The 16,098-nt window shown below is 39.2% G+C and overlaps 1 protein-coding gene and 1 long non-coding RNA gene across 3 annotated transcripts in view; one reads left to right on the top strand and one right to left on the bottom strand.

The window, feature by feature from the left end:
* RERG (RAS like estrogen regulated growth inhibitor) overlaps positions 1-11,683 on the top strand; it is a 123,536-nt gene extending 111,853 nt beyond the window's left edge. For both annotated transcript variants that reach the window (XM_060194428.1, XM_007533149.3), the window contains 3 exons: positions 6,927-7,000; positions 9,786-10,967; positions 11,340-11,683. In XM_060194428.1, the coding sequence (XP_060050411.1) occupies positions 6,927-7,000; positions 9,786-10,193 (482 nt within the window). In that variant the 3' untranslated portion in view covers positions 10,194-10,967; positions 11,340-11,683. The remainder of the gene's footprint in view (positions 1-6,926; positions 7,001-9,785; positions 10,968-11,339) is intronic.
* Positions 1-16,098, bottom strand: part of LOC132539417 (uncharacterized) — a 113,394-nt gene that overhangs the window by 14,828 nt on the left and 82,468 nt on the right. The window lies entirely within an intron of this gene.

Genomic DNA, 16,098 nt, shown 5'->3' with positions numbered 1-16,098 from the left:
AAATTTTTCAAAATGGCACAAAATCATTTTTCTGCTTAGATGAAATCACTGTTACCACTCTCAGCTAGGTCTGTGGAGACATTCCCTCATTTCCTGCATTTCATCATTTTTTCATTTAGTTAGCAAACAGCCAAAGACACACAACTTCAAATTTCATTATACTCTATCCACCCCCCCAACCCCGCTCCCCTACTGTGACCTTCTGTGGTTGAAATACATATCCTATTTATCATGGAAGCAACAGAGAGAAGTGTCCCTGTCTGTCAGACAACTTTCAGTGAGAAGAGATGGAATAGAGCCCAGAACTCTGTTTTCTAGGCTGCAGGGCTGGTGCCAGTCCTTTCCAAAGGCAAAGTGGCACAAAGGGCACTATTGAACAGCGGAGAAGAAAGCAAAAGGCCTTAGATCTTAGCAAGGGTGTGGCCATCTGAGTCTCCTCCTAAGCGGGAGCACTGCAGATGAAACAACTGAGAGAACATTTGTAGATGAATAGTTGTCATAAATGGCATTTTAGAACATTGGATCACATGCAAGAAATCATCAACTATCTCACATTAAAGAGTAGGGGGTGGAATATTCTGGAGTTGGTGATCATTGCACATACCATATTTAAGAAAATAATGATGCCAAGACATTGTTAGTGAAATATATTGAACATAAGCTCATTTTAATATTTTATTCTTCATAAAATAGTTCAGCAATGTTCATGCCTAAGTCAGGGATCATTACACTGGCCAATGGCAGAGAGAAGGCTAGTTCATGCTACCTATTTAAATCTCCTTTCTTTAGCTTGTATTTTGGGTAGATTATATTTATGCTAAAGTAATATAAAATATAGTTTTAAAAAGCCATAAAATGGTTGATGAGAAAATGAAAGTAAGAGAGATAGGAAGGAAAATACAAAATCAAAAGCACTGCTTATGGTTACTCTGATAAGAAAGAACTGCTAAGGGTTATTTAGAGGCATAGTTTACTGGGTAGGATGCAGGCCTTTCTGTGCCATGGCCAAGATTTGAGCTCCAGTCCCCAAAAGAAAGAAATCTCTGAGAGGTCAGCGGGTTAAGTGCACATGGCGCAAAGCGCAAGGACCAATGTAAGGATCCCATTTTCAAGCCCCCGGCTCCCCACCTGCAGGGGGGTCACTTCACAGTGAAGCAGGTCTGCAGGTGTCTATCTTTCTCTCCCCTCTCTGTCTTCCCCTCCTCTCTCCATTTCTCTCTGTCCTATCCAACAGCATCAATAACAACAATAATAATAACCACAACAACGATAAAACAGCCAGGGCAACAAAAGGGAGAAAAACAAAAGAAATCTCTGGTGCTGTGGTGTCTATGTGAATGAAAAAGATAGCTTGCAAAAAGAGGTAAGACCACACATGCACAAGGTCCTAGTTCTGGAAAGAAAAGAGGAGAGTAGGGAAGGAAAGAGAAGAATAGAAAGGAGGGAGGGGGGAGAAAGGAGATTCTAGGGTGATGGTTTATTGGTTGACTAGTTGGTTATGGCATTTAGGAGTAAATAGTTAATAAGTATTTAAATGAATTCAACTTCTGTACTCCTGATACCAACACGCCAAATCTTTCTATGTAAGGATTCATATATTTGCTTTACTCTCCTTTTCTCCTTTTCTGGCATCACTGCCCTCCTCCTCTCACGGGGATGTAATCTGACATTTACATTCCTCTGATGATAAGTAAAGTGGAGCATTCTGTCATGTCTTTGGGCCACTAGTGTATCTTCCTTAGAAAACTGTCTATTCACATCTCTTGCCCACTTTTTTATCTTGGTCTTTTTTTTTGTTATTTTGGGACTTACAATTTCTTTATAGGTGTTTGATATCAATCTCTTATCACATGTATGATATGCAAATATCTACTACTAATTGCTAGACTGCTTTTTATTCCTTGTGGATTTTTCTTTCAATGTGTAGAAACTTTTCAATTTGATGTCATTCCTCTTATTTACCCATGCTTTCATTTCACTTGCTCACATTCTCTAGTCTTAATTTTACCGTAATCAAACCATTTTTAGCATCATTTTCTTGTCTGAGACTTTGCATTCTTTTAAATTATGTATTCAGGTAGATTTTAATACTTAATTAATTTACCTTTAGTGCATATCATAACAATCCCATTTCATTTCTTTTTTGTGTCCCTTTATTTTTTGCCTCCAGGGTTATCACTGGGGCTCAGTGACAGTATCCACTGTCCTGGAGGCTATTTTTCCCATTTTTGTTGTCCTTGTTCTTGACCTTATTGTGGTTGTTGTAGCTGTTGTTGTTGTTGGATAGGACAGAGAGAAATTGAGAGAGGAGGGGAAGACAGAGGAGGAGAGAAAGATAAACATCTGAAAACCTGCTTCACTGCTTGCTAAGCAACCCCCCTGTAGGTGGGGAGCTGGGGGTTCGAAAATGGGATCCTTATGCTGGTCCTTGCTCTGGTCCTTGCACTTCGTGCCAGGTGCGCTTAACCCGTTGTGCTACTGCTCAGCCCCCTCCCCTTTATTTTTAATGTGTATATGTATTTTTTTCTTTTTTGCCTCCAGGGTTATCACTGGGGCTCAGTGCCTGCACTATGTATCCACTGCTCCTTAAGGCCATCTTTTTTCCATTGTTGTTGTTGTTGCTGCTGCTGTTATCGTTGTGACTGTTGCTGCTGTTATTGTTGGACTGGACAGAGAGATATTAAGAGAAGGGAAGACAGAGGGGGAGAAAAAGACATATGCAGACCTGTTTCACTGTTTGTGAAGCGATGGCCCTGCAGGTGGGGAGTTGGGAGCTCGAACCGGCAGATCCTTGCACTTTGCACTATGTGGACTTAACCTGGTGCGCTACCAGCCCACCCACAAAGAGTATGTTTTATTAGTGATTTAATAATAGTTTAGATCATAAGACTACAAGGGAATAGTTCCACACCACACTCAACATCACAGTTCAGTGCCTTCCCCTCTCTCTCTGGCTCTCTCTCATCTCCCCAAGGATAGCCACTATAATTTTCATAATGTCTTAGTAACCATTTGATCATTTCTTTATTTTTTAACAATTTTAAATGCTTTTATTATCTTTATTTATTTATTGCATAGAGACAGCCAGAAATCTAGAGGGGAGAGGGTGATAGAGAGGGCGAGAGACATCTACAACACTGCTCACAAAGCTTTCCCACTGCAGGTGGGGATCAGGGGCTCAAACCCTTGTGCTCAACCAGGTGCTCCACCACCTAGCCCCAACCATTTCTCTCTCTCTCTCTCTCTCTCTCTCTCTCTTTTAACAAGTAAATGTGTTTCAGTTCTTTATATTGCACATATGAGTGAAACCACCTGGTAGCTGTCTTTCAGAGAAACGCAAGTCACTTAGTAACGGGTAAACTAACACAAGAAGAGTTCATGAATATATACATCAAATGAAAGAACCTCAACATATTATACATGATAAAAAGGATGAGAAAAACAAAAACCAATGTAGGAAAAATTTAAAAGTCCTAGAGAGGGACCGAGCAGTAGCACAGTGGGTTAAGTGCACATGGTACTAAGTGCAAGGACTGGTATAAGGATCCCTGTTTGATCCCCTGGCTCCCCACCTGCAGAGGGGTCACTTCACAAGTGGTGAAGCAGGTCTGCAGGTGTCTTATCTTTCTCTCCCCTTCTCTGTCTTCCTCTCCTCTCTCCATTTCTCTCTGTCCTATCCAACAATAGCAATAACAACAACAAGGGCAAAAACAAGGCAACAAAGAAAAGGGGGGTGGGGGGAGAAGGGGAATGGCCTCTAGGAACAGTGGATTCATAGTGCAGGCACCGAGCCCCAGTGATAACTCTGGAGGCAAAAAAAAAGTCCTAGAGAGTAAATGATATCACTTAAAAAGACTTAGAGGTCTATATGAACTTAAGTGTTATATATAGAAGTACATATACAATGTATAGATAAATTCATTATATATAAATAGATCTAAAAGTGTCTTTCAAAACTGTTCTTGGGGCCAGGCAGTGGCACACCTGGTTAAGTGCACATAGGACAAGGACCAGTGCAAGGATCCAGGTACAGGGCCCCACTCCCCAGATGCAGTGGGGATGCCTCACAAGCATCGAAGCATGTCTGCAAGTGGCTTTCTCTTTCTCTCCCTCTCTACCTCTCCCTCCCATCTCAATTTACCTCTGTCCCATTCAATAAAAATGGGGAAAAAATGGCCATCAGAAGCATAACCCTGGACTCAAATATATATATTTGAGGGAGTCGGGTGGTAGCAGCGGGTTAAGTGCACGTGGTGCAAAGTGCAAGGACCGGCTTAAGGATCCTGGTTCAAGCCCCCATCTCCTCACCTGCAGGGGAGTCACTTCACAGATGATGAAGCAGGTCTGCAGGTGTCTATCTTTCTCTCCCCCTGTCTTCCCCTCCTCTCTCCATTACTCTCTGTCCTATCTAACAATGACAAGAATAACAACAATAACTACAACAATAATAAAAAAACAACGGCAACAAAAGGGAAAATAAATAAATATTTTTAAAAATGTTTCTCAACATCCTGTCCATTTCTTCTTCACTTTTTATACTTCAAAGTCATTATATATTTCTACATCTTGTGTTTCTAGGTCTGTTTTTACTAGGTATCGCCCTGTAGAGTGCTAAGTGTCCCTTGTTTCTTCCTCTTGTAAGTAGCAAACTCTGTTAGTAGCAAACTCCTTTAGTTTTGTATGTCTGGTACTCTCTTGATTATTCCTTCAGATATGAATGATAGTCTAGTCTTCCAGGGTAAAATACTGCAGCATTTATTGTACTCTTTTTCTTCAACAATCAGGATTTAAATTTGTTGATGAATTCACAATATAACTTTACCAGAATATGTATTTTGTCCTTTTATTGAAAATTGTTTGATTATACCTTCTTTCTAAATTTACTCACCTTTGTTATGATTATTTCTCCCTTTTCCTTTTTAGTATGTTTTATAAAATGCTTTATAAAATGTTTTGCTCACCTTATCTAACTCTAGTGCTTTTTCTCTTTATTTTTTTGTCATATATGTAATTTATTCTTTCTCCTCTTCTAATCTGCTGGGGTAATACTTAGCTCATTCTAGTCTACTTTCTTTTTAGATGGCACCTTTTGGAATGCAAGAACTAGATCATTCAAACCTGCTCTCTAGCTCCTGCCCAATCTCCACACTCATGTATTGGTTCTAAAGAGAAATAACTTCTCTAATTTTTAAATAACTTCTGATGCAGCTTTGCTGTTTTGTTTCACTCTCTTGGTATTTTTAATTCAGCTTTGCTGGTGAGAAATCCACTGCCAACCTGAGTCTTGTCACTTTGTAGATGATGTTCATTCTTTTCTCCAGTTTCTTCCAAATTTTCCTCTTTGCCAGTGAAACCCTTACATTTTGCTGTGATAGATATAGATACAGCTCTTAATTCCTCATATGTCCTGTCAATCTGTTTGATCATAAAAGTTATTCAATGGTTTTCATTGTGGGAACTGCTAGGTTTTTGTTACTTCAAACATTTTCATGATTTTATATTTTTTTCTCTTGCTAAGATTTAAATTATAAAAGCCAACAACCTAATCTATTTCTATTATCAATATTCTTTCTTCCTGTTGTTTACAATACTTTCTGGGACAGTTTGTCAATTTGTCCTTCATCAGCTTAATCAATCATTTGCTGTGTACTTTAACTCAAATGCTCTAGTTCCCAGAGTGCATTAGTAGTCTGTAATTAATGTCTGGTTTCTATTTCATGAAGTGAGGGGCACACTTATAGTCACACAGTACCCTTGTATCTGCTAACTTCTCTTCACCCCAGAAGAGCATGTGGATCACTACAATATTAAACTACTTGGTACTGAGCTGCCACCACTTTTCTAACTTGCAGGTAAAGTGAGCTAAAACATGCTGCATTATTCTCCCTCCTCTCACACTGCCCAGCCCTCCTCTACTTTTGGTAATTATTCCTCACCCTCTACTGTTCACTCACCATCTACTGCTGCAAGGCTTTTCAACTTTATATAGCCATTCTATACAGAGATACCTATCAACGTTCTTCAAATGTCTATTATGTAGTTGTAATGGAGTCTAAGGGAAAATGAGCAACTCTTGCATTGTATGTCACCTTGAATGAACAGACTTTACAGTGATTCACAGAAACTGGGTTTTTGGAAGTACTGAGGCAGACTACAGCTTGTGGGAATAACTTCCTCATTTTAGTATGTGGAGATTTCAGTTTTAAAAGAAATTACAGGGAGTCGGGCGGTAGTGCAGTGGGTTAAGTGCACATGGCGCAAAGCACAAGGCCGGTTGAGCCTCTGGCTTCCCACCTGCAGGGGTTTCGCTTCACAGGCGGTAAAGCAGGTCTGCAAGTGTCTATCTTTCTCTCCCCCTCTCTGTCTTCCCTTCCTCTCTCCATTTCTCTCTGTCCTATCTAACAACAACAGCAATAATAACTATAACAATAAAACAAGGGCTGCAAAAGGGAAAATAAATATTAAAAAAAAAAAAAAGAAATTACAGGCTGGCACAATAGCTTACCTGGATAGTGTACTTGGTTCAAGCCCACCTCCCCAATAAATTGATCGAGTTTCAGTGCAAACATGTCATTCCCTGATCCACCCCCCCCAATCTGAAAAAGTTAAGAGTGAAGAATTAAAGCCAGACCCAGCATCAATCAAATACTGGGAAATTGGCCTAAGAGGAGAAAGAAATGAAGACATTAAGAGGCAAAAAGACTCTTCTATATAGGCCAACATCTCCTGTATATCAGAACTGTTACTTTCAGGAGTGCTATACTATAAAAAGATATAATTATGCATATACATAATTTTCTGTAAGGGTTACTTATTCCCTTATGCTATAAAACATATAAACTTAAGAATCTTTTCTAATTTTAACTATAAAACTAAGTTACATATTTATTTACCATTTTATCTTTTGTTTTTGCTTATTCCCTCAGAATCAACCTACCGACACCAAGCAACTATTGATGATGAAGTTGTCACTATGGAAATACTAGATACTGCTGGCCAGGTGAATAAGGAGTTGAACTCAACTAGTTTCTGGGTCAATGGGATGTTTATAGAATAAAAAAATTTAAAACTTTCCTACAATGAACTAATAATGCCTAAGATTGTCAATTTTGCCTACTAGCATGCTTGCAACAACCTATGTATGCATCCTCATGTAAGTTATATGCTGCATTTTGATGGGTTTTTAAAAATACATTAATATTCACATAATATTATCTAAAATAAAATCTCCAATTTTTATTTTGAGGGATAGCAAAATTTTAGCAGGTTTTCATGGTTGAAATGCTCTTCTAAACAGGTATATTAGTAAAAAGGCTTTTTGTTTTGTTGTGTGTAGTGTGTTTGTTTGTTTTGCCTCCAGGGTTATCGATGGGGCTCAGTGCCAGCACTATAAATCCACTGCTCCTGGTAGCCATTTTTTTCTCTTTTTTTTCTTCCATTTTATTTGATAGGACAAAGAGAGAAGTTAAGAATGGAGAGGGTGGGGAGTCGGGCTGTAGTGTATCGGGTTAAGCGCAGGTGGTGCTAAGCTCAAGGATCAGCGTCAGGATCCCGGTTAGAGCCCCCGGCTCCCCACCTGCAGGGGGGTCCCTTCACAGGTGGTGAAGCAGGTCTGCAGATGTCTGTCTTTCTCTCCCCATCTCTGTCTTCCGCTCCTCTCTCCATTTCTCTCTGTCCTATCCAACAACGATGACAACAATAATAACTACAACAATAAAACAAGGGCAACAAAAGGGAATAAATAAAATAAAATAAAATATATATATGGGAGAGGGTGGGGATTCGGGCGGTAGCGCAGTGGATTGAGCACACATGGCTCAAAGCGCAAGGGCCAGTGTAAGGACCCCGGTTCCCCACCTGCAGGAGGTCGCTTCACAAGTGGTGAAGCAGGTCTGCAGGTGTCTGTCTTCCCCTCCTCTCTCCATTTCTCTCTGTCCTATCCAACAACAACAACAGCTATGACAACACTAACAACTACAACAAGGGCAACAAAATGGGAAAAATAGTCTCCAGGAGCAGTGGATTTGTAGTGCAGGCACCGAGCCCCAGCAATAACCCTGGAGGCAAAAAAAAAAAGGGGGGGAGGATGATAGAGAATGAGAGAGATAGAGACACAACTGCAGACCTGCATCACCACTTGTGAAGCGTGGCCCCTGCAGCTGGAAAGCAAGGGCTCAAACCTGGGTCCCCTTGCACATAGTACTATGCAAGCTTACCTGAGGATGCTAAGACCCCAGCCCTTTAAAGAGGTTCTCAGAGACTTTAATATACTTAAACTTATAGGTGAATCTCTAAGTAGTGTATATTATATCCCAAGTTTATTTAACATCAGAATTTTTTTAATTTAATTTTATTTATTTATTTTTTAATATTTATTTAATTTATTCCCTTTTGTTGCCCTTGTTTTATTGTTGCAGTTATTATTGTTGTTGTCGTTGTTGGATAGGACAGAGAGAAATGGAGAGAGGAGAGGAAGACAGAGAGGAGGAAAGAAAGATAGACACCTGCAGACTTGCTTCACTGCCTGTGAAGCGACTCCCCTGCAGGTGGGGAGCCGGAGTTTGAACCGGGATCCTTATGCCGGTCCTTGTGCTTTGCGCCACCTGCGCTTAACCCACTGCGCTACAGCCCGACTCCCCAGAATATTTTTTGTTCAAAATATTCTATTTGGGGTGAAGATCTCTTACAAAATATTCTTCCCAGACCACCCCACAAGTGTTGAAAGTTTAAACCATATGATTGAACAATAGCAACTCACTTAAAAAGGAGGCTGATATAAATTTTCTATGAAGTCAAATAGTTTTGAGATAACAAAGAAGTTCATATACATTTTATACATATTACACAGGCATGAAGGTTAGGAAGCTGTAATATTTCATAAACCTTTACTAGTAATTTATGACACTTTAAAAACAAGAATTAAGTGTTTAATCCAGGGTCAGTGAAAAAAACAATTCACTAGGATAATGAGATGCTTTGCCATTTACAAAACCCAGGTTCAAGCCTGGTCCCCACTGCATGGAAAGTTTCTGCCTCTCTGTTTCTAAAGGGAAAAAAAGGAAGGAAGGAAGGAAGGAAGGAAGGAAGGAAGGAAGGGAGGAGAGAAAATTTAATCCAAGAAATATTATTGCAATCCATTATATATTTTTCCTTCTCATTTGAGCTGATGAAATTAATAAACTTTCAAGTTACTCATGTGACCCTCTTAGGCAGGTGTGATTGCCCTCTTGGGAATCACTTCAAATGGGTTTGTTTCTATCATTTTTTGGAGTTACATAAAGCTATCTGGATACAACAATGTTTTAAAAAATCCTTGGCAATGAGTTTGATACACATATAAGTTTTCACTGTCTTCCCCTCAAACCCCCCAAGGCTATCTATCATCTGAAGAGAACAGAAATGAAAATACCACCATTTACCTAAATTTTTATCTCTAAAATGTGAAGTCGAGGCTACCTGTCTGTTACCTATTTGCCAGTTCTGTAATTATGGTGATTTCTTCAATGTCCTCAAGTAAAAATATAATTTCTTTATAGATTTGATGATATGACAAAGAAATTGGAAGAAAGTTAAAATCTATGCAGTTAAGAGTTCCATAAAATAGCTTTGAGGAATCCTTTAATTCCCAGCAGGCAGAGATGGTAACCTTGTACGGGCAAAATACCAAGAAATTCTAATATCACTGAATATAAGGGAAAGTAACTAAGGAAATACTGTTAGCATTGGCTTCACCTATAGACGTTAGGATGACTTCCAGGTCTCTTTTTCTTTCCCCTTGCTCACAGGAAGATACCATTCAGAGGGAAGGACACATGCGATGGGGGGAAGGTTTTGTGCTGGTTTATGACATTACAGACCGAGGAAGTTTTGAGGAAGTGCTACCCCTTAAGAACATCCTGGATGAGATAAAAAAGCCCAAGAATGTCACTCTCATCTTGGTTGGAAACAAGGCTGACTTGGACCACTCCAGGCAGGTTAGCACAGAAGAAGGGGAGAAGCTGGCCACTGAATTAGCATGTGCTTTCTATGAGTGTTCTGCCTGCACTGGAGAAGGAAATATCACAGAGATATTCTATGAGCTGTGCCGGGAGGTACGTCGCAGAAGGATGGTCCAGGGCAAGACAAGGCGACGCAGTTCCACCACACATGTCAAGCAAGCTATTAACAAGATGCTCACCAAAATCAGCAGTTAGGAGCCCTGTGCTTTTGGAGGCCCTGACAATGTGGGTCGGGTTATCGGAAACACTCTTGTGCCATTCCTTCTCCCACCTCCTTTTTTCCTTCCAAAAATAAAACAAAAGCTCCACTCCTTGTCTGAATCTAGGAAATGTCTCTGTTTTGCATTGTTCTCACCTTTCTGTATGTTGACAAGTTAGTTGTTGAGTGTTTTATTCAATTTCAGTGCTGAGAAGTGTTCCCTTTGCTGCTTGATAGGATACTCTAAGGCAGTTTGAATGCATAATCATCAAGAGTCTGAAATTGCTGGGCTTATAATGTCACACTATTATTAGATATCTTCACCTTGCTCAAACAGGTTAAAGTCTTTTCAGAGGCATTTCTGACTTGTCATTTAAAACAACATGTGACTATCGTCAAAAATCTAAGGTAGTAGAAAATACAGTTAGAACCAAGAAATAGCCAACCTACTGGGACAGGAAATAGAGCCCTAGTTTCCACTTGGAAGGAGGATTTTCTGAATTATCTAAAGTCATGGGGCTTTCCTTAATCCTTTTTTGTTCTTGAATTCAAACATTTTCTTGCAGTGTTTTACATTTTAGAGTTAGAGACACCCAATTTTATCTGCTCAAAATCACAGATAAAAAACAAAAGTCTAAAAAAAAAAAAGAAAGATAGAAAAGTAAAGAGCAAAGCTTAACTATTCTGTTGGGAATCTAAGACCGTTGTATACCAAGAACAGTAAGAAAATGATTTTAAAAAGAAAGAAAGAGACACTGATTCATTAGTTGGTCTTTGTTGTTGTGGCGGTCTGGTGTCGGGCTGCACCACGGAGAAGAGAGCGGACTCCAGAGCAAAGGGGTACACAAATCTTTATTATAGGATGGGGGGGTTTGGTTCAGACCACGTGGAGCCAGCCTTGCCGTCCCCACTACCTGACCACGGGGGGGGGGGGGGGGGGGGGGGAAGAGCAGGGAGTGAGACCTCAGAGAGGGAGAGCTGAGAGCCCAGAGAGAGGGCGGGGGTGAGGGGGCTTTTTATAGGGCAACAACCAGGGATGACGTGTAGGGCCAGGATTGGTTGAAGGGGGCACTGCTAGGATTTCGCGGGGCGTAGTAAAACCTGGGGGTGGAGACTGCATCAGAATAACTCCTCAGCAACAGGTCTTGTGTATTCTATTGGTATTATAAATAAATTAATTATCTTAGGTGAATTCTGAAAAGAGTGAGTAATTATACTGTGTATAAAAGATTCTTATATTGTGAAAGTACAGTCTAATACAAAACATTATGATTCATTTTCCCCACTTTTAACCACCCCCCTCAATATATTAAGATTTAGGCACTTTACTTTAGGGGAGAAAATACATATATTTTACATATATATAAATGCATAGACATATGTATAAAAATTTATAAGAGCTGGAGGCTTTAATTCACCAATGCATTTGGACAACTTGGTGTGATTATTTTATGTGAATATAATAAAAGGCATAATTTTCACATTCCGTCATATCTGGCAATCTTTCTTGTACTAACATGAAAAGTTTTTATCATGAGCAAGCTTAGGAGCAACTGGATTAAACAGCTGACTAATCACTAAACAAAATATTAAAAATAAGCTTCTTCAATTACAGAAGCCAGAACTCCGAGACCTTCTGCACCTGAAAAAGAATTTTGGTCCATACTCCTGGGGGAGGGGGGATGATAGGAGGAAGATGACTAGAGGGCTCTGAACTCCAACTCCATCAGGAATAGGAGAGAGATGAGAAAAAGAGAATAAACATTTGGAAGTAGTAATGAGTGTGGGTGTGATTTGGAAGGGAAAAGATGGAAGTAAGTAAGAAAAATATCCAAAAAAATCATAATATAAAAAGTATCTCTAAGGGGAACCAGGGGAGGGGGGAAGCAAAAAAAAAAAAAAAAAAGTATCTCTAAAACAGTAAGGATAGGTAACTATTAATCAAAGGACCAAATAGATAAACTGAGGAGTACTTCACTTTCAGTAATGTCCATTTAGTCAAGGCGGGAAAGGAAAGCAAAATAAAATCATTCAGGAAAAAAAAAAAAGAAATATTACCATTTTCTAGGATTTAGTCTCTTTCCTTCTCTTACATCTATAACTAGGGATGAAGTTCAGCCAGTTCCTACTAAGAGCAGTTTTCTAAGAAGATAGAGTGAAATGCCTGAGTGTCATCCTGGGCAGATATTAAAAAGGTGAAATTCACAATAACCAACAGCAGCAGCCTCCTTAGACATATGCATACAAATCCAGACCTGTTAAAAAAAATCAGAGAACCACTGGCAGAGTCCCAACTAGTAATTACAGAAGAAGGTGGGATTGCACAAATAGAAATTAGTTGTGCCTCACATGCCTCAGGCTTCTCCAACAAATGAAGGTTATAAACAAAGTAGTTATTTTTTTAACCATTTTTTAATGATGGAAGCCTGTATGTTCTTGAGTAATAATGATGGGTTGTTAACATCACACTTCATTATCAGCATTTGCTGACTGTTGTTTTTCTTTTCCTGTTATTCAAAGGCTTTTTCTCCATGTATTGGATGTGTACTCCTATGTTTCACAAAACTAAGGGAAGAAACTTTGATTTGAGGTTTTTCTTTTTAAACATTATGTACTGTATTTACATAGATAGTGTCTCAGGTTCTCAGCAGAGTGCCATCCAAATTTGTTTTTTTAGTGAAATAACCTATGCTTTCTGTAAGGATTAAAAAAAAAAAATAGTTAATTCATGGGGCCAAATTCAAATGGAGTAAAACTGAACGAAGTTGTCTTAAGCTAATAACTTCTCAGGAGATTCTGAGAAAAATAAGAGATCTTTTCTGAACAAGTTTAAAATGCAACAGTTAGCAATTCTACAGTTAGTATGTGTATGTATACACACATATATACATATTTGTGTGTTCAGTTTTTAACAGTCTATTCTGTTTGTTCATTCAAGCTCTAGAATGCTGGTATTTTAAAATGGGTAACTTGGCAAGAGAGCTCACTTGGTACTGCTTTGACATGCACACATCCAGGTTTGAGCCCAGCCTCCAGCACACGAGGAAGCTTCTGTGCTCTGTCTATCCTGTATTACAAATTGTAGAGTAGAGATGGTAAATGTGTTTTTTTCTGTCTCAAACAAATAGCACTGGGTAACCAAAAGTGAGAATAAATATGTGTGTGTGTGAGTGTGTGTGTGTGTGTGTGTGTGTGTGTGTGTTACAACTTTCACAATGAAATGAACAAGGGCAAATTCTAGACAGTAAAATAAATTTAGTGAATGAAGAAATAAATTGCTTTCATTTGCAGATAACAAGATCATCTGTGAGGAAAATCCCAAAGAATTAACAAACAAAACAAACACTACTGAAAATGAGGTTAGCAGGATGAGAGCCTATAAAGTCTGCATACAAAAATCAACTACATCTCTACATACTTGTAATGCAAAATATGAAAATAATTTCTAGATGCACTTACAGAAGTGTCTATAAACAAAAAACCATTTAGTAATATTTGTCACAAAGTATGTAAGGTAATTGGCATTCTGAGAGCTACAAAGCATTACCAAAAGAAATTAAAGGAAATCTAAATAGATGAAAAGTATGTCATGACCATGGATTGGAAAGCTCAATTTTGTTAAGATTTTTATCCTCCCCAGTTCAATTTATAGGCTCAACATAATCCCAATCAAAATTATAGCAGGATTTTTTTTGTAAAACTGATAAACTGGTTGCAAAACTGATACTGAGCTACAAATTACCTGCAATAACCAAAATAATTTTTGAAAAGAAGAAAAATATTAACAAACTCACACTACTTGTATTTAAATACCTAGTCTGAAAGTTGGACTAATTCAGATAGAGCATTATGGGGGCGTGGCGGTGGCACAGTGGGTTAAACTATGGCACAAAACACAGCATAAGGATCCCAGTTCAAGCCCTCGGCTCTCCACCTGCAGAGGGGGTCGCTTCACAAGCAGCGAAGCAGGTCTGCAGGTGTCTAATTTTATCTTCCCCTCTGTCTTCCCCACCTCTCTTGATTTCTCTTTGCCCTACCCAATAACAACAGCAACAATAGCAACAAGGGCAATAAAATGGGGGGGGGGAATGGCCTCCAGAAGCAGTGAATTCGTAGTGCAGACACCGAGCCTCAGCAATTACACCGGAGGCAAAAAAAAAGAAAAAGTATTATTAGCGTAGTGAAAGGCATTATTATGGTTTATAGAATGAACAGGAAGTCAGCCGTAAAACCACACTTATATGATCAATTGATTTTTTGAAAAAGGTAGCTAGATAATCCAATATGAAGTCTTTTTGTTTGTTTGTTTCTGCCTCCCGGGTTATTGCTGGGTCTTGGTGCCAACACAACCAATCCACCACTTCAGGCAGCCACTTTTCCTCTTTTTTTTAATTTGTTTTATTTTTGGATAGAACAGAGGAAAACTAAGAGAAGAGGGGGATGTAAAGAGGGAGAAAGAAAGGTAGACACCCTCCAGACCTGCTTCATCACTTGTGAAGCACCTCTGCTATAGGTGGGGAGCCAGGGACTCAAACCTGGATCCATACCTGGGTCTTTGTGCTTAGTACTTTTTGCACTTAACACGTGAGTACAGTGTGTCACTGCCCGGTCCCCCAGAAGAGTCTTTTCAACAAATAATTCTGGACAAATGTATGTCAATATGCACAATAAATAATTGCCAATTTTTACTTCACATCATATATGAAATCCAAATAAATTACTGGCCTAACTATGAACTTAAATTAGAAAACTCCCACAAGAAAATAGGCAGGAAAACATGGTCTTGAGCTATGCAAAGATTACTTAGAACACAATCCTTATAAAAAAAATTAATTTTCTCATTTTAGAAGACTGTGAAGGGGTCATTTAGTGGAATGCCTAGTAGAATTCACACACCACCACATGTAAGTGTCTGAATTCAAGCCCCTTAGTACAATGTGCACTTAACCAGGTATGCCACTGCCTGGCCCCCAAGAAGAGTCTTTTCAACATATAATTCTGGACAAATATATATCAATATGTGCCAAGAGGAAGGACTTCAGGAGCAGTGGCACAGTGCTGCAGGTATCTCATTTTCTCTCTCTCTCTACTCCTCCTATATTTCTCTCTGTCTCTATCACAAAAGAAAAAGAAAACATGGCCATTAGGAATGATGGAGTCATGTATAGGTATTAAGCCCCAGTGAACTAAAAACGACAGACTATGAAAACTCTACAGCAAGCTACAACTAGAGTGAAATGTGTTGCCAAGAATGTATGACCAAGAGAGAGACAGAAGAAAGGAGAGACAGAAACCACAATACGACTCCACTGCTTGTGGTTTCTGCCTTTGCATGGGTGGGGGGGTTTATGTCTAGCATATATAAAGAACTCTTAGACCTCAATGGTGAGGCAACTAATCTTGGCAAATATTTTGAATATATAATTAACCAAGAACATATACAAATAGCAGGTGATTACACTAGAAAGATGTCTGATAATATTTGTGGGTGAGGATATCTACAACTGGAAATGTTCATGTTTTGCCTCTGGGAGTGCAAAAAGTGCCACCATTTTTTAAAAATTTTATTTATTTATTTATTTATTTATTCCCTTTTGTTGCCCTTGTTGTTTTATTGTTGTTGTGGTTATTACTGTTCTTGTTATTGATGACATTGTTGTTGGATAGGACAGAGAGAAATGGAGAGAGGAGGGGAAGACACAGAGGGGGAGAGAAAGACACCTGCAGACCTGCTTCACCACCTGTGAAGCGACCCCCCTGTAGGTGGGGAGCCGGGAGGCTCAAACCAGGATCCTGTCCTTGCACTTTCTGTCACCTGTGCTTAACCCACTGTGCTACCGCCCGACTCCCAAAGTGCCACCATTTTGACAGACAACAGGCAATTCATTATAAAGCTAAATA

The sequence above is a fragment of the Erinaceus europaeus genome, chromosome 7, assembly GCF_950295315.1.
Source record: "Erinaceus europaeus chromosome 7, mEriEur2.1, whole genome shotgun sequence".
Classification (NCBI taxonomy): domain Eukaryota; kingdom Metazoa; phylum Chordata; class Mammalia; order Eulipotyphla; family Erinaceidae; genus Erinaceus; species Erinaceus europaeus.
Note: the sequence above shows the minus strand (reverse complement) of the source record. Positions and strands in the feature narration are given on the sequence as shown.